The sequence below is a fragment of the Taudactylus pleione genome, unplaced genomic scaffold (assembly GCF_031769625.1).
Source record: "Taudactylus pleione unplaced genomic scaffold, aTauple2 ptg000134l, whole genome shotgun sequence".
NCBI classification, from domain to species: Eukaryota; Metazoa; Chordata; class Amphibia; order Anura; family Myobatrachidae; genus Taudactylus; species Taudactylus pleione.
The window spans coordinates 4,122,620-4,149,333 of NW_028284536.1; the positions used below are offsets into that span (position 1 = coordinate 4,122,620).

The 26,714-nt window shown below is 45.9% G+C and overlaps 1 protein-coding gene across 1 annotated transcript in view; it reads left to right on the forward strand.

The window, feature by feature from the left end:
- The window catches only part of LOC148523023 (uncharacterized), a 111,700-nt gene that overhangs the window by 79,124 nt on the left and 5,862 nt on the right, over positions 1 to 26,714 (forward strand). The window contains exon 5 of the mRNA XM_088473295.1: positions 26,318 to 26,467. Within this exon, the coding sequence (XP_088329421.1) occupies positions 26,318 to 26,466 (149 nt within the window). The 3' untranslated portion in view covers position 26,467. The remainder of the gene's footprint in view (positions 1 to 26,317; positions 26,468 to 26,714) is intronic.

Below are 26,714 nucleotides of genomic sequence, written 5' to 3' on the forward strand. Positions count from 1 at the left end.
CAGCTCACCAATATCCCCACATGACCCCTCATTGTGTGAAGCAGATGGGCAGCGGCTGTATGGGTGACCAACACACCCACAAAGGTTGCATTACAACATTGCACTCCTTTGATAGGTGGCCCAGCTCACCACAAAGAGCACATTTCACTTCAGGGCAGTTATTCGAAAAGTGCCTGAAACTGCCGCATCTGTGGCATACTCTAGGCTGTCCTGGATAGAACACCTGAATTTTATCGCAACCAATGAAGGCTGCAGCCGGGATGTGTTTGGTCTCAATGCCCACCCTGTTTAATCTAACAAAAACTGAGTAGGCACCTCCCCACACCCCCTTTGTATAATCGATCTTTTCTAAACATGGGGATAGAACTACACAAAACCGGGAGAGCCAAAAGAAAATATCTTGAGCTGGAAGGCTCTCATTCCTCACCAGGACAGTGACTTTGACCCTATCCTGGTGAGAAACCATCTGAGACCTGTAGTTAATGAAAGGGGCCTCCTCCTTTTTCTCCTCCCATTTAGTTGCAAATGACTGTAACCCCCGCAAGGTCTGAAAGCACAGATCATATTCAGGGGTATGTGGATGCAACAAAAAGATCCAAAGGCGAGATCCAAAAAGATCCAAGGGTTAGAAACCTAAGGAATAGATCATTTCCAAAAATTCCCCCTTGCTGGGTGGATCTCCTACAGCCACCCACCTCAGCTGTACTACGTTCTGCCTCCTTATTTGAGCACCTCCACTAGTACCACTCCCACCACTGTCACCAATAGTTGCAGCACTAGGGACCCTTGGTGTTCCCCCACCAGACACCACTCTAGCATAGGACCTTGGTACAGATTGGCCCATACTCTCTAGCCTTGCATTATTTGTGGCTATTAATTCAATCGCCACTTTTGACTCTTCCCAAGTCAGAGTTGACCTGTCCAGTGGGGGAAGTCCCTGCTCCAGGCTAGAACCTGTTACTGGCACCAGAGCCCCTGGCACCACGGATGAAGCTAGAGTCACATCTGCTTCCACCTTCTCAGCCAGCAGTAGCATCTCCACATCCATAGAATTATTAATCAGTTCAGCCGTCTCCAACCTTTCTCCACCGGCAGCTGACAGAACTGACACAGGCATCAGTATAGCACCGGCAGGCAAAGGAAGCGCATTGGATCCCCCAGGAGCAGTGTCCATGCTCACCATGGTAACCGGGATCACGCCCCTCTCCACCACATGCCGGGCCTCCTCTCCTCCATCCAGCTCCATGGCCCCAACAGCGGCAGTCTCCATAGGCACTTCCGCCTTACCTCTGTGAGCCGCATGGTGACCCGCGAGCATCAAGATCCCCGCGGCCATCTTTGGAGCTCCGTGAACTGGCTCTACCAGGCTCCCGTCGGCTACTGTAAAGCCCGCCTCCTCCTCCATTTTAATCAGCGCGCCTTCTCTTTCTCCAATATCGGCGTTCCCTTCCACCACCGGCGCCATCATGGGAGACCCGCCGACCACGAGATTCCCCGATCTCCATGCTCCATCACCGGCCTCTAGGAACTCCGCTGATGTAGCATCAGCCGCCACCGGAACCAGCCAGGCTTTGCAGGTACAGCACTCTGCTTTTATAATTAGCCAGCTTGTCAGCCAGCATCAGCAGCTCGTCGTGGATGACAGATCTATGCTGGCTATTGCTTGTTTGCCGCTTCCTCCTCTTTACCCCGAACCTAGCCGACACTCGCGCCACTTCCTTCCTCAGGGCAGGGACATCCATCGCCAGGAAAGCCTCTTCCTCAGCGGCAACAGCCGCTTCTCTCTCCAATACCACCGAATTGGATTCCCGGCAGTCGTCCATCAGGCCCTGAGCATCAGGGCAGATCTCCTCCTCCTCCATGTGGTCGGTAAGTAGACCCGAAGTAATCAGCTCTCCTTCTGGGGTTACTTCACTCCCAAGGGAGCCTTCCTCCATCTCATACCCTAGAGTTATATTGCCACTCATAGGGGAGCACTGCATCAGCTCACACCCCGGAGTTAAAACGCCACTCACATGGGAGCCATGCAGCATGTGGTCCAAAGTCAGGGTTTGACTTCCATCTGAGGCAGCATCCAGCCGGACAATCCTTACCACTGGCCGGCCAGTACCTTCAGCAAGCTGGGAAAGAGGCCCTCCACCACCTCCAGGATCTGGGCCTACAGAGACCTCAAGGACCCCAGGATCTCCTCCAACATCTCACGGCGGGCCCTCCTTCCTCCATGGGGATGGATACTCCAGACAGTCCCTGGTTGCAAATGACATCAACGGGCCTAAAAGCAACTGCACAGACAAATGCTGGTATCAGCCCTTCCCCTGGTGTACAGCCGTGTGTCTGGGACTATATGTTAATGCTGGTATCAACCCTTCCCCTGTGGTACAGCCATGTGTCTGTGACTATGTGCTAATGCTGGTAAAATCCCTTTCCCTGGTGTACAGCCATGTGTCTGTGACTATATGTTAATGCTGGTATCAACCCTTCCCCTGGAGTACAGCGGTATGTCTGTGACTATATGCTAATGCTGGTATCAGCCGTTCCCTGGTGTACAGCCGTGTGTCTGTGACTATATGCTAATGCTGGTATCAGCCCTTCCCCTAGTGTACAGCCATGTGTCTGTGACTATATGCTAATGCTGGTATCAGCTCTTCCCCTGGTGTACTGCCGTGTGTCTGTGAATGTATGCTAATGCTGGTATCAGCCCTTCCCCTGGTAAACAGCTGTGTGTCTGTGACTATATGCTAATGCTGGTATCAGCCCTTCCCCTAGTGTACAGCTGTGTGTATGTGACTATATACTAATGCTGGTATCAGCCCTTCCCCTGGTATACAGCCGTGTGTCTTTGACCATTTTTTAATGGTGGTTTCAGCCTTTCCTCCGGTGTACAGCCGTGTGTCTGTGACTATATGCTAATGCTGGTAAAATCCCTTCCCCTGGTGTACAGCCATGTGTCTGTGACTATATGCTAATGCTGGTATCAGCCCTTCGACCTGGTATATAGCCATGTGTATGTGAATTTAAGCTTATGCTGGTATCATCACTTCCCCCGGTGTACAGCTGTGTGTACATGACTATATGCTAATGCTGGTATCAGCTCTTCCCCTGGTGTACAGCTGTGTCTGTGACTATATGCTAATGCTGGTATCTGCGTTTCCCCTGGTGTACAGCTGTGTGTGTGACTATATGCTAATGCTAGTATCAGCCCTTCCCCTGGTGTATAGCCGTATGTCTGTGACTATATGCTAATGCTGGTATCAGCCCTTCCCCTGGTGTACAGCCGTATGTCTGTGACTATATGCTAATGCTTGTATCAGCCCTTCCCCTGGTGTGCAGCCATGTGTCTGTGACTATATGCTAATGCTAGTAACAGTCCTTCCCTTGGTGTACAGCTGTATGTCTGTGAATATATGCTAATGCAGGTATCAGCCCTTCCCCTGGAGTACAGCCATGTGTCTGTGACTAAATACTAATGCTGGTATTAGCCCTTCCCCTGGTGTACAGCTGTATGTCCGTGAATATATGCTAATGCTGGTATCAGCCCTTCCCCTGGAGTACAGCCGTGTGTCTGTGACTATATGCTAATGCTGGTAATACTTTTTTATTGAAAAACTTGCAGCGTATAAATAAATACAGAAAAATACTGCACTTCAACAAAAACTTTGCCATATAAACATGCTCAACAAGATTTTTATGATCAAAACATACTCTCAAAGAGCCACCAAAAGGATAAACATCATAAACATAACACAACACTCGCTCCACCCAAACAAGACAATGTGTAAGCCATCATCAATACAAAATCTAACACAATAAACACTAAATACTACTTCAAAAGACATTAATTATCACCAACACTAACTCCATAACATAGAAAATGTGAAGGAGCTGTTTAGGCGTATGAAAATCATTCAATCCAAAAAAAACTGAAAAGTCCAAAATCTACTACGGAAGTGAAAAGTAAAGCTTCAAGCCTATAGCATGAACAGGAAAAGGACTATCCACCACCCTCTAAGGGGGCTTCAGGTGCCTCCATCTCCTCGACCACCCAACGGCATCCAGTCTTCTCCTGTCCATCACCATCAGAGTCTTAACCTTGTGAAGAATATTACACACCACCACCTCACAGGGAAGGTATTTGCTTCTAGTTGTTACTAAGCACCGTACGCTCCACGTGTGATACCTAACCACTAAGCTGACTACAAAAAATAGTTATCAAATCATAACGCCTATACCCTTTGAATGCTCCGTAAACCCACTCAGGATAACTGAGCCCCGAGAGGCACGGAATGCGTAAGGCGCTTGAAACCTTCTTATAAATCTCGATGTTAAAAGGACATTCAAGCAGGAAGTGGTCCATGGTCTCCTCCTCCCCTAGATATTCCTCCCGTGGGCAGCCACGATAATCGGCGCTTCTCCTCCTGATGTGCCCTCTAACATAGAGCCTTCCTTGAAAAGAGAGCCAGGCCAGGTCCCTGTACTTCAGTGGAATCCTCTCTGAACAAATCAAAGAGATCCCATCTGAGCAAACCTTGCCTGGGCAGTCCCTTAGTGACAGTAGGGCATAGAAGTGAGCCCGCAAAATGCCTTTCTCCAACTCCCTCCTAGTAAACGGTTTTGACATCACCCGCCACTATTCCCCATTGCCTTGTCACTCTCAAGCACAGGATGACATAGATCGGAAGACTGCAAGACCTGCCTCTGAAGGCTTTAACATGGCCACCGTCATACCAGAGTTCAAGGAAAGGAGATACCCAGGCCTTAAAACTCTCTACCCGCCAAGGAGAAGTCTCCAAAAACAGACATCCAAGATTCAGCTTAATAATAGTTGTGGCAAAAAATACCACTGGATTGACCATACCCAATCCACCTTCATTCCTTGGTCTGTAGGTTATGCCCCTCTTGACAATGTTCATCCCATTCCCCCAAAATAAAAGGAAGAAAGGGGCAACACTTTAGACCACAAAGATTGTGGCAAGAAGCACACGTAGCTGACATAAAGAAATATAGGAACCAGGAAGGTTTTGCACAGATGAACCCTTTCCCTGTAAGAGAACTGCCAAGTTCTCCAGGACTGCACTTTCCTGTTGGATTCCTCTATCCTCCTTTCCCAATTTTGAGTGGCATAGTCACCACGATCAAATGTGATGCCTAGAATTTTGATCTGAGGACTGGCCCCGGGGAGGCTGTCCAGAAGGTGAAATTCATCACCTTCCTCCCCCATCCAGAAAGCTTCACATTTGTCCTGGTTTACTCTGGAGCACGAGGCTTCAGAGTAGTCGGAGATCAGGTGTTCTATGCACTGTGCCTCTGCCACGGAGGTCAAGATCACAGTGACATCATCCGCGTAGGCCACTACACTCAATGGAGCCTCTGGGCCCAGCTGCACCCCTCTCAATGCACTACAACCAATCCTCCTTACGAAGGGATCAATTGCAAATACATATAAGAGCGGGCTCAGGGGGCATCCCTGATGGACACCAGAGTCAACCTTGAAAGCAGGGCCCACCCAACCGTTGACAAGCGGGAAGCTCTCGGCCTGATTGTACAAAGCACGAAGCCAAACCACCACCCTCACTGGAACACCATACCATTCCAGAACAGCCCACAGGTACTTGTGGTTCACCAGGTCAAAAGCCTAGGACTGGTCCAATGCCAGTAAGTTCTTGCCCCATTTTTCAGCACGACATCGCTCCACGGCCTCCTGTACACCAAGGACAGCACTAAACGTTCTACGGCCCTTCACGGTGCAATGCTGAGATGAGGATAGTACCAGCCCGGAAACTTCCATCAGCCGATTAAACAGTATTTTTGCCAAGATCTTTCTGTCCGTATTGAGAAGGGTGATGGGGGGCCAGTTTTCAATACGGGACGGATCCTTACCTTTTGATAACAATATGAGGGCAGAAGACCTCATGGAGGGATGGAGCGACCCCTCACCCAGCCATTCATTATAAACCTCCATAAGGCGCGGAGCCAAGATGTCCTTGAAAGCTTTAAAGAATTCGGATGTTAAACCATCCGGTCCTGGAGATTTTTTAATAGACAAACCGTCTATAGCCCTCTTGACTTCTTCCACCGTTACATCATCACCCAAGGAGTCGAAGGAGGCATCAAGCTTCTCCAGCCCCAGTGTTTCCCTCAGAAAGGACTCCATCCTCTCTCTAATGAGCGGTGGCTCAGACAGAAGGTCTGAATAATAGGACCTGATGACCCCCAGGATGCCATCCCTATCTTTACAGAGAGTACCCTGCCCATCATATAGGCCCCTCACCTTTCTTAGATCGACCGACTTCCTGCAACTCTGGTAGGGATCAGGCGAGTGGTATTTACCATAATTCTGCTCCAAAGTCAAGGATGTCAGATGATCATATTGGAGCTCCCTCAGCTGGGCTTTCACCCGGGAGATATCCCCACTATCTCCACACTCAGAGATCAGGAAATCAAGTTTCTTTCTCAAACTCTGGTAGACGCATCTTTTTTTCAAGTTTTTGTGTGCTACCAGCCTCTGGAAAAGCCTCCGAGTCCTTTTTTTGCACTCTTCCCACCACTCAGACCTAGACCAACCAGCCTCCAGAAGTGTCTCCTGTAGTTGGAAGAAATCCCTAAAGGACTGGCTAACACTCTCATCTTTCAGAAGTTCAGAGCTCAAGCGCCAAAGGCCCCGCCCTCTTTGAGGAGTTTCCAAAGCATTCAACGCGACACTCAGGCAAACGTGGTCAGAAAATTCTACAGCCCTTACCTCAGGAGGCAGGGTTTTTGAACTTTCCTTAACAAAAAAACTGTATATCCTAGACCTACGACTACCACAATTATATGTGTAACCCGTGAGGTCTGGACTATGGCAAATGTGCACATCGACCAGACCTGCCTCTCTAACCATACTAACTAAAAACCTAGCTTCATAGCCCAGGGTTGACTTTGCACCCCCCCTGTATTTGGGCCTTATAATGGTATTGAAATCACCACCAAAGACAACTTGCCGGGCTGTAAAAAGGAATGGTTTTATCAGCCCAAAGAGGCACTTCCTATCCCAGGCCGACTGCGGACCATAGACGTTAATCAGCCTGAGATCATGCCCCCTTAGGCTAACATCCAAAACCATACACCTACCTACCTGTAATTCTATAATCTTGTGTACAGTTATCATATTGGTAAAAAGTACCGCCACCCCACCGTACGGCTTGGCCGCAATTGACCAGTAGCACGGTCCACTCCTCCACTGGCTTTTGGCTCTATGGAGTGTGTACAAGTCCCCTATCCTGGTCTCTTGCAAAAACAAAATATCAACATCAATCGTGTTGAAAAAAGAGAAAGCCATGAAACGAGCTCGTTCGGAAAAATGGAAGCCACATTAATGGTGGCACACCGTATAGGGTGGGAAGCCATAGTTCTAGATTATAGAGATAGGGCCCCATTTCACTTTCACTTTGTGGAGCAAGAAGACTCCCCCCCCCGAGGAACCTTCTTGCTTACAGGGCACCTCAGGAGTGATACCCTCACCAGACGATGACACAACCAAACACTCACCCGCCACGACATTCTCCATAGAAGGTACAATATCCACAGTTGGTTCACCCAGCCTATCAGCCCCAACCACAGACACCGACCTCTCTTCCTCAACATCCTGCATATCCTCATCAGCCAGAGGGCCAGAGACAGGATCCGGATCAGGGTCAGGATCCGGTGGCTTTGGATCCACCAAAGTGACCGGAACACCTAGGCTTGGAGGGATCTCCCCAGAGGAACCCGAACTTATATTGAGCTTGGGACTTTCCACCACGACATATGGCTCTACTATAGAAGCCACTTTTTCCACTCCCCCCACTTTCTCTAACCCCGATAATTCAAGGTTTGATAAATCCCACTCCAAACTACAGCCACGCTCCACATTTTTGGACTTTACGTAACCTTGCCCCCTTGTTTCTTTCTAGTTTTTGCCTTGGCCCCTTCCGCAGCCTCACCAAAGGCGGTCTTCTTAATGACCCTTTTTCTCTGAGAGGCCCTAGACCCTTGGACCAACTCTCCATTCTCCTGCATTCTCACCTCCTCCTACCTCACCTCCTTTTCCTCCTCTGCCTCATCTTCTGCCAATGAGAAAGAGAATCTATTTGACAGTTGAATGCCCTCCTCTTTTGGCCCTGCTCTTCTCTTTCTGGTTGACTTGACTATTGAGAAGGAAGACTCTACCTTCTCCACCGGCACTTCTTTGTGGACCTTAGAGACCACCTGCAAACCTCTTGTACCCTTAACCACCTCAACCTCATTGTCACTCATTATACTTTCTCCTTCTCTTAGCAATACCACAGGCAGCTCACCAATATCCCCACCTGACCCCTCATTGTGTGAAGCAGATGGGCAGCGGCTGTATGGGTGACCAACATACCCACAAAGGTTGCAATTTACAACATTGCACTCCTTTGATAGGTGGCCCAGCTCACCACAAAGAGCACATTTCACTTCAGGGCAGTTATTCGAAAAGTGCCTGAAACTGCCGCATCTGTGGCATACTTTTGGCTGTCCTTGATAGAACGCCTGAATTTTATCGCGACCAATGAAGGCTGCAGCCGGAATGTGTTTGGTCTCAATGCCCACCCTGTTTAATCTAACAAAAACTGAGTAGGCACCTCCCCACACCCCTTTTGTATAATCGATCTTTTCTAAACATGGGGATAGAACTACACAAAACCGGGAGAGCCAAAAGAGAATATCTTGAGCTGGAAGGCTCTCATTCCTCACCAGGACAGTGACTTTGACCCTATCCTGGCGAGAAACCATCTGAGACCTGTAGGTAATGAAAGGGGCCTCCTTCTTTTACACCTCCCATTTAGTTGCAAATGCCTGCAACCTCCGCAAGGTCTGAAAGCTCAGATCGTATTCAGGGGTATGTACCGGGTGGATGCAAGCAAAAAGATCCAAGGGCGAGAAACCTAAGGAATTTCCAAAAATTCCCCCTTGCTTGTTGGATCTCCTTCAGCCACCCACCTCAGCTGTACTAAGTTCCGCCTCCTTATTTGAGCACCTCCACTAGTACCACTCCCACCACTGTCTCCAATAGTTGCAGCACTAGGGACCCTTGGTGTTCCCCCACAAGACACCACTCTAGCATAGGACCTTGGTACAGATTGGCCCATACTCTCTAGCCTTGCATTTTTTGTGGCTATTAACTCAATCGCCGCTCTGACTCTTTCAGGCCCCCCATATCACAATACAGAGAGTCCACCACTTTTGACTCTTCCCGAGTCAGAGTTGACCTGTCCAGTGGGGGAAGTCCCTGCACCAGGCTAGAACCTGTTACTGGCACCAGAGCCCCTGGCACCACGGATGTAGCTAGAGTCACATCTGCTTCCACCTTCTCAGCCAGCAGTAGCATCTCCACATCCATAGAATTATTAATCAGTTCAGCCGTCTCCAACCTTTCTCCACTGGCAGCTGAAAGAACTGACACAGGCATCAATATAGCACCGGCAGGCAAAGGAAGTGCATTGGATCCCCCAGGTGCAGCGTCCATGCTCACCATGGTAACCAGGACCACGCCCCCCTCCACCACACGCCGGGCCTCCTCTCCTCCATCCAGCTCCACGGCCCAAACAGCAGCAGTCTCCATAGGCACTTCCGCCTTACCACTGTGAGCCGCATTGTGACCCGCAAGCATCAAGATCCCCGCGGCCATCTTTGGAGCTCCGTGAACTGTCTCTACCAGGCTCCCATCGGCTACTGGAAAGCCCGCCTCCTCCTCCATTTTAATCAGCGCGCCTTCTCTTTCTCCAATATCGGCGTTCCATTCCACCACCGGTGCCATCATGGGAGCCCCGCCGACCACGAGCTTCCCCGATCTCCAGGATCCATCACCGGCCTCTAGGAACTCCGCTGGGGTAGCATCAGCCGCCACCGGACCAGCCAGGCTTTGCAGGTACAGCACTATGCTTTTATACTTAGCCAGCTTGTCAGCCAGCTTCAGCAGATCATCGCGGATGACAGACCTATCCTGGCTATTGCTTGTTTGCCGCTTCCTCCTCTTTGCCCTGATCCTAGCCGACACTCGCGCCACTTCCTTCCTCAGGGCCGGGACATCCATTGCCAGAAAAGCCTCATCCTCAGCAGCAGCGGCAGCAGCCGCTTCTCTCTCCAATACCACCGAATCAGATTCCCGGCAGCTGTCCATCATGCCCTGAGCATCAGGGCAGATCTCCTCCTCCTCCATGCGGTAGGTAAGAAGACCTGAAGTAATCAGCTCTCCTTCTGGGGTTACTTCACTTCCAGGGGAGCCTTCCTCCATCTCATACCCTACAGTTATATTGCCAATCATAGGGGAGCACTGCATCAGCTCACACCCCGGAGTTAAAACGCCACTCACATGGGAGCCATGCAGCTTGGGGTCCAAAGTCAGGCTTTGACTTCCATCTGAGGCAGCATCCAGCCGGACAATCCTTACCACTGGCTGGCCAGTACCTTCAGCAAGCTGGGAAAGAGTCCCTCCACCACCTCCAGGATCCAGGCCTACAGAGACCTCCAGGACCCCGGGATCTCCTCCACCATCTCCCGGCGGGCCCTCCATCCTCCCTGGGGAGGGATATTCCAGACAGTCCCTGGTTGCAAATGACTTCCAGGGGCCTAAGAGCAACTGCACAGACAAATGCTGGTATCAGCCCTTCCTCTGGTGTACAGACGTGTGTCTGTGACTATATGCTAATGCTGGTATCAGTCCTTCACCTGGTGTAAAGCCGTGTGTCTTTGACTATATGCTAATGCTGGTAACATCCCTTCCCCAGGTGTACAGCCGTGTGTCTGTGACTATATGTTAATGCTGGAATCAACCCTTCCACTAGGGTACAGCCGTGTGTCTGTGACTATATGCTAATGCTGGTATCAACCCTTCCCCTGGGGTACAGCCGTGTGTTAGTGACTATATGGTAATGCTGGTATCAGCCCTTCCCCTGATGTACAACTGTGTGTCTGTGACTATATGCTAATGCTGGTAAATTCCCTTTGCCTGGTGTACAGCGGTGTGTCTGTGACTATATGCTAATGCTGGTATCAGCCTTTCCCCAGGTAAACAGCTGTGTGTCTGTGACTATATGCTAATGCTGGTATCAGAGCTTCACCTTGTGTACAGCCGTGTGTCTGTGACTATATGCTAATGCTGGTATCAGCACTTCCCCTGGTAAACAGCTGTGTGTCTGTGACTATATGCTAATGTTGGTATCAGCCCTTCCCCTGGTAAACAGCTATATGTCTTCGACTATATGCTAATGTTGGTATCAGCCCTTCCCCTGGTGTAAAGCCGTGTGTATGTGAATATATACTAATGCTGGTATGAGCCCTTCGACCTGGTGTACAGCCATGTGTCTGTTACTATATAGTAATGCTGGTATCAGCCCTTCGACCTGGTGTACAGCCATGTGTCTGTGACTATATGCTAATGCTGGTATCTGCCCTTCGACCTGGTGTATAGCCGTGTGTCTGTGACTATATGCTAATGCTGGTATCAGCCCTTCGACCTGGTGTACTGCCGTGTGTATGAGACTCTATACTAATGCAGGTATCAGTCCTTCGACCTGGTGTACAGCCGTGTGTCTGAGACTATATGCTAATGCTGGTATCAGCTGTTCCCCTGGTGTACAGCCGTGTGTATGTGACTATATGCTAATGCTGGTATCATCCCTTTGACCTGGTGTATAGCCATGTGTATGTGACTGTATGCTAATGCTGGTGTCAGCCCTTCAACCTGTTGTACAGCCATGTGTCTGTGACTATATACTAATGCTGGAATCAGCCCTTCGAACTGGTGTACAGCCATGTGTATGTGACTATATACTAATGCTGGTATCAGCCCTTCGACCTGGTTTACAGCTGTGTGTCTGTGACTATATGCTAATGCTGGTATCAGCCCTTCGACCTGGTGTACAGCTGTGTATCTGTGACTATATGCTAATGATGGTATCAGCCCTTCGACCTGGTGTACAGCCATGTGTATGTGACTGTATGCTAATGCTGGTATCAGCCCTTCGACCTGGTGTACAGCAGTGTATCTGTGACTATATGCTAATGATGGTATCAGCCCTTCCCCTGGTTAAAAGCAGTGTGTCTGTGACTATATGCTAAACCTGGTATCATCCCTTCACCAGGTGTACAGCTGTGTGTTTTTGACTATATGCTAATGCTGGTAACATCCCTTCCCCTGGTGTACAGTCGTGTGTCTGTGACTATATGTTAATGCTGGAATAATCCCTTCCCCTGGGGTACAGCTGTGTGTCAGTGACTATATGGTAATGCTGGTATCAGCCCTTCCCCCGCTTTACAGCCGTGTGTCTGTGACTATATGCTAATGCTGGTATCATCCCTTCCCCTGGTGTACAGCTGTGTGTCTGTGACTATATGCTAATGCTGGTAAAATCCCTTTGCCTGGTGTACAGCCGTGAGTCTGTGACTATATGCTATTGCTGGTATCAGCCTTTCCCCTGGTAAACAGCCGTGTGTCTGTGACTATATGCTAATGCTGGTATCAGCCCTTCCCCTGGTGTACAGCCGTGTGTCTGTGACTATATACTAATGCTGGTATCAGCCCATCCCCTGGTGTACAGCCTTGTGTCTGTGACTATATGCTAATGCTGGTATCAGCCCTTCCCCTGGTGTACTGCCTTGTGTCTGTGACTATATGCTAAAGCTGGTATCAGCCCTTCCCCTGGTGTATAGCCGTGTGTCTGTGACTATATACTAATGCTGGTATCAGCTCTTCCCCTGGTGTACAGCCGTGTTTCTGTGACTATATGCTAATGCTGTTATCAGCCCTTCCCCTGGTAAACATCTGTGTGTCTGTGACTATATGCTAATGCTGGTATCAGCCCTTCCCCTTGTGTACAGCCGTGTGTATGTGACTATATACTAATGCTGGTATCAGCCCTTCGACCTGGTGTACAGCCGTGTATCTGTGACTATATGCTAATGCTGGTATCAGTCCTTCGACCTGGTGTACAGCCGTGTGTATGTGACTATATACTAATGCTGCTATCAGCCCTTCGACCTGGTGTACAGCCATTTGTCTGTGACTATATAGTAATGCTGGTATCAGCCCTTCGACCTGATGTACAGCCGTGTGTCTGTGACTATATGCTGATGCTGGTTTCAGTCCTTCGACCTTGTGTACAGCCGTGTGTCTGTGACTATATACTAATGCTGGTATCAGCCCTTCGACCTAGTGTACTGCCATGTGTCTGTGACTATATGCTAATGCTGGTATCAGCCCTTCGACCTGGTGTATAGCCGTGTGTATGTGACTATGCTAATGCTGGTATCAGTACTTCCCCTGGTGTACAGCCGTGTGTCTGTGACTATATAGGAATGCTGGTATCAGCCCTTCGACCTGGTGTACTGCCATGTGTATGTGACTATATATTAATGCTGGTATCAGCCCTTCGACCTGGTGTACTGCCATGTGTCTGTGACTATATGCTTATACTGGTATCAGCCCTTTGACATGGTGTACAGCTGTGTATCTGTGACTATATGCTAATGCAGGTATCAGCCCCTCCCCTGGTGTACAGCTGTGTATCTGTGACTATATGCTAATGATGGTATCAGCCCTTCCTCTGGTGTACAGCCGTGTGTCTGTGACTATATACTAATGGTGGCATTATCCCTTCCCCTTGTATACTGCCGTGTGTCTGTGACTATATGCTAATGCTGGTATCATCCCTTCCCCTGGTGTACAGCCGTTTGTCTGTGACTATATACTAATGCTGGTATCATCCCTTCCCCTGGTGTACAGCCGTGTGTCTGTGACTATATACTAATGCTGGTATTAGCCCTTCCCCTAGTGTACAGCCATATGTCTGTGACTATATGCTAATGCTGGTATCAGCCCTTCCCCAGATGTACAGCCGTGTGTCTGTGACTATATGCTAATGCTGGTATCATCCCTTTCCCTGGTTTACAGCCGTGTGTCTGTGACTATATACTAATGGTGGTATTATCCCTTCCCCTGGTATACAGCCGTGTGTCTGTGACTATATGCTAATGCTGGTATCATCCCTTCCCCTGGTGTACAGCTGTGTGTCTGTGACTATATACTAATGCTGGTATCATCCCTTGCCCTGGTGTACAGCCGTGTGTCTGTGACTATATACTAATGCTGGTATTAGCCCTTCCCCTGGTGTACAGCCGTGTGTCTGTGACTATATGCTAATGCTGGTATCATCCAGAACCCCCAAGCTACTGGACATTAGCCACATGGAGGTAAGCACAGTATCATCTCCATAGTTTATTTGCTCCCTGCCATCCTCTGTCTGCAAATGTCTGCTACATTAGATTCTGCAGGTATTCATTAGCACATAAGAGCAAGAACCAGAGCTGGATTAAGGCTATTGGGGGGACCGATGCACATAAATCTGGAGCCTTGAAGAGCAACATTTGGAATGTGGGGATTAGGCCAAAATCATGCCCATATTTAATTTCACACTCCAGCCATACACATTGGGGGTGATTCAATTCATCAGGAGTTGAGTCGCACCAGGAAGTTGATCCCAGATCTAATCATTTCACTGCGCTGTTTAGTATGACTGTTACAAGTTAAGTCAGAGAATGCCGGTTTTTGTGACGTAACCTGGGTGTTTAGCCCTAACTTTGTGCTTATTTGAATAGTTCCAGGAGCTCCTAGTTCTATCAACAGTGCACTGAATTGAATCATCCCCATTGCTTCCCTAGGTGCTAGGCTGCCTGCAGCATGAAACATACAGCAGGTGATAGAGTTCCCTCCCTACATTTCTTTCAGCCCAAAGGTGGTACAGTACCCAAAAAATAGGACTGGTCAACTGAAAGCATGACGGTTGGAGGAAAGTATACATTTAAAATCACACATATTCACATACTGTCAGACACCTATATAAATATAGAATGAGTATGGGATGCCATCGCTCAGATCCCGGTGGACAAAATCCCAACATTGGCATTCTGACATTGTTATAATACTGACAAATGTTGGTAGGTATCGTGATCCTCCCCCTCTCCATACCCTTACCCTCCATCGCCAGTGCCTAAACCTAATCTCTCCCTCCCCACAACCTAAACCTAAGCCTCCTCCTAGTGCCTGAACCTACCCTCCCCCTCCCCACAACCTAAACCTAAGCCTACCCCCAAGAGCGTCATCCTAAGTTTCCTCATGGTTCCTATCCATAACACTCCCTACAACCCTGATACTTACTATCGAGATGCCATTGCTAGGATTCTGACAGGTTTCAGGATTCCAGTGCCAGTATTCTAAGTGCCAGCATCTTCTGCACCGTGATACTGAATCTCTCCTGTACATTCATTCAGTAGTTATATATATATATATTAGGGGTGTGCACCGGCCACTTTTCGTGTTTTGGTTTTGGATCTGGATCTTTCTTCGTGTTTTGGATCTGGATTGGTTTTGCCAAAACCACCCTTCCGTGTTTTGGGTTCTGGGTTTTGTGTTTTGGATCTGTATTTTTTTTAAAAAAAGGATAAAAACAGCTAAAATCACAGAATTTGTTGGTTTCTCTGCTCCTATGCTATTATTAACCTCAATAACCTTAATTTCCACTCATTTCCAGTCTATTCTGAACACCTCACACCTCACAATAGTGTTTTCATGTCCAAAAGGTTGCACCGAGGTAGCTGGATGACTATGCTAAGCGACACGAGTGGGCGGCACAAACACGTGACCCATCTAGGAGTGACACTGCAGTGGCAGACAGGATGGCAGTTAGAAAAACTAGGCCCCAAACTGTACATAATGCAAAGAAAAAAAAGAAGTGCAAGATGGAATTGTCCTTGGGCCCTCCCACCCACCCTTATGTTGTATAAACAGGACATGCACACTTTAACAAATCAATCATTTCAGCGCCAGGGTCTGCCACACAACTGTGGCTGAAATGATTGGTTCGTTTGGGCCCCCACAAAACAAGCTGGCAATTAATGTGTCCCTGCACAAACTGGCTCTACGGAGGCAAGATGTCATCCTCATCCTCCTCATCCACCGATTCCTCACCCTCTTCAGTGTGTACATCCTCATCCTCACAGAGTATTAATTCGTCCCTGCTGGAACCACAGGTCCCTCTGTACGTTCTGGAGGCTGGTCTCCCTGGAAGAGTTGATAATTCATTTTATGAACATCATCTTCTCCACATTTTGTGGAAGCAACCTCCTACGCCTTTCGCTGACAAGGTTCCCGGCTGCACTAAACACTCTTTCGGAGTACACACTGGAGGGGGGGCAACTCAGGTAAAATAGAGCCAGTTTGTACAGGGACCTCCAAATTGCTTCTTTTTCCTTCCAGTACAGGTACGGACTGTCTGACATGCCTACTTGGATGCTGTCACCGATGTAATCCTTTAACAGACAGACGCACGCTTGTCGCTGCTGCTTTGAGGATTCAAGTGCGGCTACAGCCCACACAATTCACAAAGACAGAAAAAAAAAAAGAATATTTTTATTGTTTGTGGAGCACACTTTGAGGGTTACACCACCCTTTAACGGACAGACGCACGCTTGTCGCTGCTGCTTTGAGGATGCAAGTGCGGCTACAGCCCACACAATTCACAAAGACAGAAAAAAGAAGAAGAATATTTTAATTGTTTGTGTAGAACACTTTGAGGTGTCACCACCCTTTAACAGACAGACGCACGCTTGTCGCTGCTGCTTTAAGGATGCAGGTGCGGCTACATCGCACACAAGTCACAAACACATTAAAAAAATAGTTTTTTATTTTTTGGAACACTTTGAGAGTTACACCACCCTTTAACAGACAGACGCACGCTTGTCGCTGCTGCTTTAAGGATGCAGGTGCGGCTACAGCCCACACATTTCACAAAGACCAAAAAAAAAAGAACAATATTTTAATTGTTTGTGTAGCACACTTTGAGGGTGTCACCACCCTTTAACAGACAGACGCACGCTTGTCGCTGCTGCTTTAAGGATGCAGGTGCGGCTACAGCCCACACAATTCACAAAGACAGAAAAAAGAACAATATTTTAATTGTTTGTGTAGCACACTTTGAGGGTGTCACCACCCTTTAACAGACAGATGCACGCTTGTCGCTGCTGCTTTAAGGATGCAGGTGCGGCTACAGCCCACACAATTCACAAAGACAGAAAAAAGAACAATATTTTAATTGTTTGTGTAGCACACTTTGAGGGTGTCACCACCCTTTAACAGACAGAGCATGCTTGTCGCTGCTGCTTTAAGGATGCAGGTGTGGCTACAGCCCACACATTTCACAAAGACCAAAAAAAAAAGAACAATATTTTAATTGTTTGTGTAGCACACTTTGAGGGTGTCACCACCCTTTAACAGACAGACGCACGCTTGTCGCTGCTGCTTTGAGGATGCAAGTGTGGCTACATCGCACACAAGTCACAAACACATTAAAAAAATAGTTTTTTATTTTTTGGAACACTTTGAGAGTTACACCACCCTTTAACAGACAGACGCACGCTTGTCGCTGCTGCTTTAAGGATGCAGGTGAGGCTACAGCCCACACATTTCACAAAGACCGAAAAAAAAAGAACAATATTTTAATTGTTTGTGTAGAACACTTTGAGGGTGTCACCACCCTTTAACAGACAGACGCACGCTTGTCGCTGCTGCTTTGAGGATGCAGGTGGAATCTAGATGGGATTTGGAACCGAGGACACACTACCTCCATCAATTGTCTAAATCCCACTGCACTAATGTCGGATACCGGACGCACGTCTAACACCAACATAGCAGTCAAGGCCTCAGTTATACGTTTTGCTTCAGGATGACTGCTGTCGTACTTCATCCTCATCGCTAGGGACTGTTGGAGCGTCAATTGTTTAGTAAAAGTAGTGATGTTCCTACTTCCTCTCTGGGATGATGAACAACTCCCAGCAGCAGCAACAGCACTAGCAGGAAGAGGTTCTTGATCTTTCCCTATTTTATTTTTATCGGAGAAAGTTTGGTCCTCCATTTATGTTATATTGATATATATACGTGCGGCTAAAGCACACACAAACACAGAAAATATTATTTTATTTTTGCTGGAGAGTAGTGCACTTTGTGGGTTACACCACCCTTTAAGAAATGAGCCAGCCGGCTCTTTACTTATGGGACACAGGCGCACGCTTGGCGCTGCTCCTTTGTTGATGCACGTGCAGCCACAGTGCACACAATTCACAAACACAGAAAATAATTTTTTTTTTGGTTTGGACTGGAGTGTACTTTCGGGGTTTACAGCACCCTTAACGGTCAAGCCAGCCGGCCCTTTACTTATGACACAGGCGCACGCTTGGCACTACTTTGTTGATGCACGTGCGGCTACTGCGCACACAATTCACAAACACAGAAAATAATTTTTTTTTAGGTTTGGACTGGAGTGTACTTTCGGGGGTTACAGCACCCTTAACGGTCAAGCCAGCCGGCCCTTTACTTATGACACAGGCGCACGCTTGGCACTACTTTGTTGATGCACGTGTGGCTACTGCGCACACAATTCACAAACACAGAAAATAATTTTTTTTTGGGTTTGGACTGGAGTGTACTTTTGGGGGTTACAGCACCCTTAACGGTCAAGCCAGCCGGCCCTTTACTTATGACACAGGCGCACGCTTGGCACTACTTTGTTGATGCACGTGCGGCTACTGCGCACACAATTCACAAACACAGAAAATAATTTTTTTTTTGGTTTGGACTGGAGTGTACTTTCGGGGGTTACAGCACCCTTAACGGTCAAGCCAGCCGGCCCTTTACTTATGACACAGGCGCACGCTTGGCACTACTTTGTTGATGCACGTGCGGCTACTGCGCACACAATTCACAAACACAGAAAATAATTTTTTTTTTGGTTTGGACTGGAGTGTACTTTCGGGGGTTACAGCACCCTTAACGGTCAAGCCAGCCGGCCCTTTACTTATGACACAGGCGCACGCTTGGCACTACTTTGTTGATGCACGTGCGGCTACTGCGCACACAATTCACAAACACAGAAAATAATTTTTTTTTTGGTTTGGACTGGAGTGTACTTTCGGGGGTTACAGCACCCTTAACGGTCAAGCCAGCCGGCCCTTTACTTATGACACAGGCGCACGCTTGGCACTACTTTGTTGATGCACGTGCGGCTACTGCGCACACAATTCACAAACACAGAAAATAATTTTTTTTTTGGTTTGGACTGGAGTGTACTTTCGGGGGTTACAGCACCCTTAACGGTCAAGCCAGCCGGCCCTTTACTTATGACACAGGCGCACGCTTGGCACTACTTTGTTGATGCACGTGCGGCTACTGCGCACACAATTCACAAACACAGAAAATAATTTTTTTTTTGGTTTGGACTGGAGTGTACTTTCGGGGGTTACAGCACCCTTAACGGTCAAGCCAGCCGGCCCTTTACTTATGACACAGGCGCACGCTTGGCACTACTTTGTTGATGCACGTGCGGCTACTGCGCACACAATTCACAAACACAGAAAATAATTTTTTTTTGGTTTGGACTGGAGTGTACTTTCGGGGGTTACAGCACCCTTTAACGGTCAAGCCAGCTGGCCCTTTACTTATGACACAGGCGCACGCTTGGCACTACTTTGTTGATGCACGTGCGGCTACTGTGCACACAATTCACAAACACAGAAAATATATTATTTTTTTAGCACTTGGGGGGAGCACCCCTGATGGACAGAGCACCCCCTGGACAACACTACAGCACTCCTTTAGGACTGGGACACTGCACAGGACTTTGGAGTGGACACAGCCCCTATGGAGAACTGACTGCACAACACAGTCCAGCCAGCCCCTATGGACTTTGAAGTAGTGGACACAGCCCCTATTAACAACAGCAGCACAGCACAACACAGCCAGCCCCTATGGACTTTGAAGTAGTGGACAACAGCAGCACTACACTACACTACACTACACTACACAGCCCTAACTCCCACCCTCCCTCTTCACTGTCCACAGCCGAGTGAGAAAATGGCGCCGACGCGGGTACCTTATATAGGATCCAAAACCCGCGAAACTCGGAAGGCGGGATGATGACGTTTTGCCTCGATTTCAGATCCGAGTCAGGCGGGAAAAGTCGAGCCTGATTCGGATCGGACTCGGATCGGGGGGGCTCGGGGGGGTTCGGATTTCAGAAATCCGAACCCGCTCACCCCTAATATATATATATATATATATATATATATGTACAGTCACCCACCTAAACCCATGTATACAGACAGAAAGATAATGTTGTTAATCTCCCAATACAATCCAGAAATCACAATGCTGCAGCTTACCTGTCCCAGCATCCCCTGCTCCACTGCCCATGTGTCAGAATTTTTTTTTTTACTTCTGCACTAACCACACTAACCATGTATGTGCAGAAATTATATCAATCAAGAAGAAGAAGATTAATATTATTATGTGTGATTATTCTGTGTATTAAATATAGACATGGCTGTCCTCTGTCGACCTAAAAAGATCCATTCAGGACTGCCGATTGGCCATCCCTAAGGTGCTCTTATGTCCTTCCTCCCTGCTTAGCCTCCACCCAACCTGTTTTCTTTTTCATTTCTACAATTTGCAGTGCACTCCTTCCCTGCTGCTGTAATCAAAGGCTGGAGGGCACCCTTAGAGAAAGAGCCATGGGACACATCACCCCTCTGACTCCCCTTAGTGAGGCTTTGCCTAGAACATTTTCATAAGTGCATATGAATGTGTAACAATTTCCTCAGATCAAACTTTTTGACTCTTAGGGGTAAATTTGCCAAAGTCGAATAACAGAATGTGGCTAAATTGCACGTTAAATGCATATTCTGAATTTACTAAAGGCTAAACTCTCCCAACATTGCTCCATTCGATGTCAAAAACTCTGCCGACAATACCTGTAACTCAGCCGCTAAAATGTTTTTGGACACATAGACTATCAGAACAACTCTGCAGCTCTTTGCCATAGAAAGCAATAGGACCTGCAAATTTACTAAGGATTCAAATTTGTTTTAAAGGGTGAAATATTGTGCAAATTGGCTGCAAAACACACAATAAAGAACCCAAATAGAATACTCAAATAGAACACCTTTTTGTTTGAATTTCTTATATTAACCTAAACAGATGCATGCATGGATCAAGGCAATACATGATACATACATCTGTGTATAAATAAATAAATAAACACAGAAGCAAGGATGGGATCAGTGAGATCCATCTGTGCTTCTGCAATAAAAAAAATGAAAACCAGTGTAAAATTAGAAATAAAAATGTCGTGGCCCCCTCCCCAAAAGAACAACCAGCAACAGGCTTTGGAGCCCCAGTACAAGTTGTGTTGAATATAGGGGAAAAACTGTGTAGATATCCCCCGTTTTAAGCACAACCAGCACCAGGCTATTCAGAACTAGCCCTGGTTGCCAAAATACAAGGGGCAAAATAAATAGGTGTCCCCTGTATTAAGTGCAACCATCACTGGACTCGGAGCCAGTCCTTGTTCTGGAAATTATGAATTCCTAATAACCTTTATACCCAAAATGTCGCTGTTTAGCGTAGTGTACGCATATGAAATAATCACTTTCCAGACTTTGAGTGATGTTCCAAAGCGCAAAAGTTATTATTCACATGAAAATATATAGTTACATGCTGTGATCTAAATACAATTAGCACAAAGGTTATACAAACTACAAGGTATAGTTGATACATACGCAGGTGCATCGGTCCCAGTTACAGTCATCAATCCAGAGGTCTCTGGTCATCCCAGAGAATGGCTACTAACTGGGACCGGGACACAGGCTATATACCCTAACAGATTATGATAACAAACAATGTAGACAGACAAACATTGTTCCATTGGTTCTTGCTCTTTGTAGTACGCTGCAGTTCATAGGACAGTTCATTAGGGGTATGTGCCCATTCTCCAGATTACATTGTCATTCTTTAATTTATTTAAATTAGATAGAGACACTACATTACAGTGTATACATTCTAACCAATAATTTACTATATTCCATAACCATCGAACGCAAGATGCGACTCCCTCGCTGATAGGTTCAGATATCTGGAAATAAACAGTGTGTCAGTTTTGTACCAAACATGCCATGTTTATCATGTTGTATACCATTAATATTAAATACATACATTTTACATCATAATTAATAACTTTAATATAAACTATAATGTGCATGAACCTTTTATGAGTGCGTGTATATTTATGATTATATGTAAGTATGCGTTGTGTGTTTTCATGCAGCGTAAAAGGTGTGCTGTGTGTTTCTATTTATAATTGCAACTGTATATACAGTCAGGTCCATAAATATTGGGACATTGACAGAATTTTCAGATTTTGGCACTATTCACCAAAAAAACAGTGGGAGGCACATATAGAAACCGTTGTAATTCCTACACCGTTCACCTGATTTGGATGTAATTACCCTCAAATTAAATCTGAAAGGCTGCAGTTAAATCACATCTTGTTTGTTTAATTTCAAAGCCATTGTGGTGGTGAATAGAGGCCAAAATATGAAAATTCTGTCAATGTCCCAATATTTATGGACATGACTGTATATATGTGTGCACGCATTGTGGATACCCATGTGATTGTTTAAGTGTATATACATATATATATTCACATATATATATCTGTACATACATATCCTCAAAAAGGTTATTATTTATTTTACTTCTGTCTGAACTAAAAAAATGACAGACAATGGGGTTTTGTCCTGTTCATATGTGGAGCAAGCTTTGGCAAACAATCTGATAATTTTAACAAAAGGCTAATACAACTGTTAGTTCTACTTAACTACATCAGCATTGGATACAAGGCCTACATTTGTTAACAATAGCTACACATCTGGCAATTGTTTATAAATCCACATTCAGGATACTTCAATTGTGCATATCAGTGTCTGGGTTACATTTCAATTGCCAAAGACATACTGTGTATATATTTGAAGTAAACACTCACAGTATATTTAAGTACTCTTGATTATTTTTTACAGACATGTCTACAAGACTAGCTGTCATCATTGAATATATGAAGTCTTTAAATATATAAATATATATATATATATATATATATATTTATATGTGTATCCATGCGTATGGGGGTATGATAGGATTTAAAACAGTATGCAGTGGCAATATGATCGCAAAATGCTGATAATAGCATATGAGCAACACACACCATGGTTTCATGCTGATGATGCAGGCTGGCGGCGTCAGAGGCAACCTAAAAATGGCATCACTCGATATTAATTTTAGCATCTGGTCTCAGCCAATCATCCGGCTACGACAAAATACAGGAGAAAAATGCGTAGGGTTCCCTGTAAATTCCAGAACCAGCACCGGACTGTTCTAGGGGGGGGTAATTCCACAGCCAGGGAAACCCTTTCACCAGTCCCCCTGCCAAAGCATTACAACTGACCGCTAGTCAGTCCAGGCCTGGGGAGCTGTGGACCCCCCCAATAAAGGGGTCCCTCTCTACAGGGCACCCCAGGCCTATGTTGATAGCCTGGCTCTATCCCCAGCACCCTGGCCAGTGGTCTGCAAGGTTGGTAGTGGTATTGTGGTGTAAAAAATAGTTGAGATAATATGGTTTTTTGCTGTGAAAATACAGGTCCAAGCAAGCCTCACCCACATGCTGGTAATTAGAGTACCACCAGTACCAGCATGCGGGGCATTATGGGCCCGCTGGTACCCGTAGTTCCACAGCACAATAAATATAAAAAAAACCACAGAACTCACACACCGTGACAGTACAAGTTTAATAACACATACATGCACACAAAGATGTAAACTCACACTCCCTATCTCACATACTCACCTATGAATCCCTAAAGCCATCACATCCACTTCTCCAAGTAGAATCCATTGGGTGCCTGTAATAAATAAAATCCATACTCACCTCCTCCTATTCGTGGTTCACGTCCTTTTCTGTCCATGTAGGCATCCACGGGCTTGACAAAACAAAAAAATTAAAAATACTGACCCACGAACTAAGGACAGTACTACCCGAATGAGTGCACCACAGCAGGACATCAGTATAGAAATCCCACTGCTGAGCTTTCATTGGCTGAGAGAGGTGAGCCTACCGCCTCTTAGCAATGAATGGGTCCCACTTTTGACTTCGATGGTGAGAACCGCAAATAAAACTATGTTTATTTTGCGGTTCTCACCATTGATGTCAATGGTGGGACCTGTTCATTGGCTGAGAGATGGAAGGCTCATCTCTCTCAGCCAATGAAAGCTCAGCATCTGGATTTCTATACTGAAATCCTGCTGCAATGCGCTTATACGTGTAGTACTGTCCTTAGAGGATAGTACTAAATTCATGGGTCCATGTTTTTTCATTTTATTATTTGATTTGCCAAGCCCGTAAAACTATCTAAGTGCCGCTCTGATGTCCTGAGAACCAGAAATGCTGCCTGTACAAGAATTCTATGCTATGCATGGATGCTTTAACTGGTAAATAGGTTTCATTCTGCATTCTATACTTTTACATGATATACAATTGCAATATTTACCTATTTCACCCTATACACTAAATATAGAATGATCATATATTACCTAGAAGTATTTCACATGCTAAACTGAAAAGATCAGTCTGAGGTAGAAATGGTCACTTGTTACTTGGATTATAACTGAAGAGAAGTAATTGGTTAAATATAAAAAAATATATTAAATTGCCATTGGACTAGAATGTGAATTCGCTCTCCCCACTCATTATTTATTAACACACTTAGGGACATATGTATCAAAGCTTGATGTGATAGAAAATTATGAAATATACATCACCTACCAATCAGCTCCAAACTATCATTTCTTAAACACAGCCTGCAAAATGTAAGTTAGAAGCTGATTGGTTGGTGATATATATCTCACACTTTTATATCACATCAAGCTTTGATACTTATGCCCCTAAACATTATTTATATTCCAGGAATGACTCTATACCCTGATTCATGCACTGACAGCAACTCCTGGTTCAGAGGTTATGCCGATATTTATGCAAATGGACGATTATTTTTCCATTGTCTGAGTCACACTGAGCGCACGTCCCGATGGTGTTTGTACAGAGCAGTCATACAGATTTGGATACATGTAAGAAGAACAGTATAGTCAGTGATCGGGGTGCCCCTGGGTGATGTCTGGGAGGTAACAGAACAGGGGCTAAACAGACACACACTGATGTTGGGTGTTATAGAAGTGTCAACTGTGTCACATGTATGTCACTGACGTGACTCTGAACCTGGCTGTGTAAAGAAATCCTCAGCCACTCAGTTGGCAAATCTCTGACAGGGAATCTGTACCTGCCATAGGAGCGACCAGTAGTGCCATGTACATTTGCATCAGACGGTAATAAGGCATCTCAGCACTTGCACATTCGGACACACGGCTATACGTCAGGGAAGGGCTTTATAGTGGTAATTGCAGAAAGGTTGCAGGTCCTCAATGTGCTGCATATCAGAGAGGAATTCAGTCTCAATTGCTCTTATAACAACATGAGGCAATGTCATAAGTCATAAATGTGCAATGTGATGCTACAATGATGCAACTGATTCATAAGTCTCATACTTGCCAGCTCTCCCTGATTGTCGGGGAGACTCCCTGAAATACCAGCAATCTCCCTGAATTCCTGAAGAGTCTTATAATCTCCCTGATTGCACCTTACCTTTATTATATAGCTGTTACTGTGTATACTTGGGAAAAATAAATAAATCAGATATATACATTCACATGGTATAATCAGTATAATTTCTCTGCATTGGGTATAAGGCACAATGATCCCTATGTATACATGTATTAGTATCATTTCCCTGCATTGGGTATAAGGCACAATGATCCCTATGGATACATGTATTAGTATCATTTCTCTGCATTGGGTATAAGGCACAATGATCCCTATGGATACATGTATTTTCTGAAAAGTATCAGTGTGTTTTCATCAACTAATTGATCTTACTGACTGCTTTGGGGCTCATTTACATTTAGATGTAAATCACTTTTATGACTTGCCCCTCAGATGTAGCAGTACAGTCCACTCTACCACCGCGCTCATAGGTGTGGCTTTCACAACCTTCTAAAATACTTTTCAAAAAGTAGGCAAGTATTCTACATCTTTACATACAAATACTTTCACATATGTATTTTACATGTATTAATTTAACTTGTATATTACACAAATATTAATGTTATATGTGTTGGAATCATAAAATTACTTGCACTCTTTGCATACTATATTATAATTATAATCAAGTTATATTATAAATATGTCTTCTACACTGTGGTGGTGATTAAAGTGATATCATATTTCTGTTATTACTCTCTTCTGTATATACTAGTAGTAGCCATATAAAGAGGCCATATTGTGTATTGCAGGGAAACCTGGAAAATGCCCATCGCCTATCCTAACTGCACGGTGCATTATGCCACATCTTCCTCCTCGATGCAAGAATGACCTTGGCTGCCCAGGGAAAAAGAAGTGCTGTTTCTCAGGTTGTACTCAGCAGTGCACAGACCCCATCTAATGTAAGTTGTCACAAGTTGCTTATACTACACATTTCTGTTGGGTAAATAGGAGTTGCTAACACAAACTTTATATTGTCCATACTATTTATCATGCTATAAAATAGACAGTGTGTAATGGATGGCATGAGACACCATATGTTGGGTGATGGTGATGGTGGATTATAGATTTGGACAAACTCGAGATTAATTCTAACTTCTTATATAGTTTTAATCCTCTCTCCCTATTTATCATCTGCTGAGAACATTT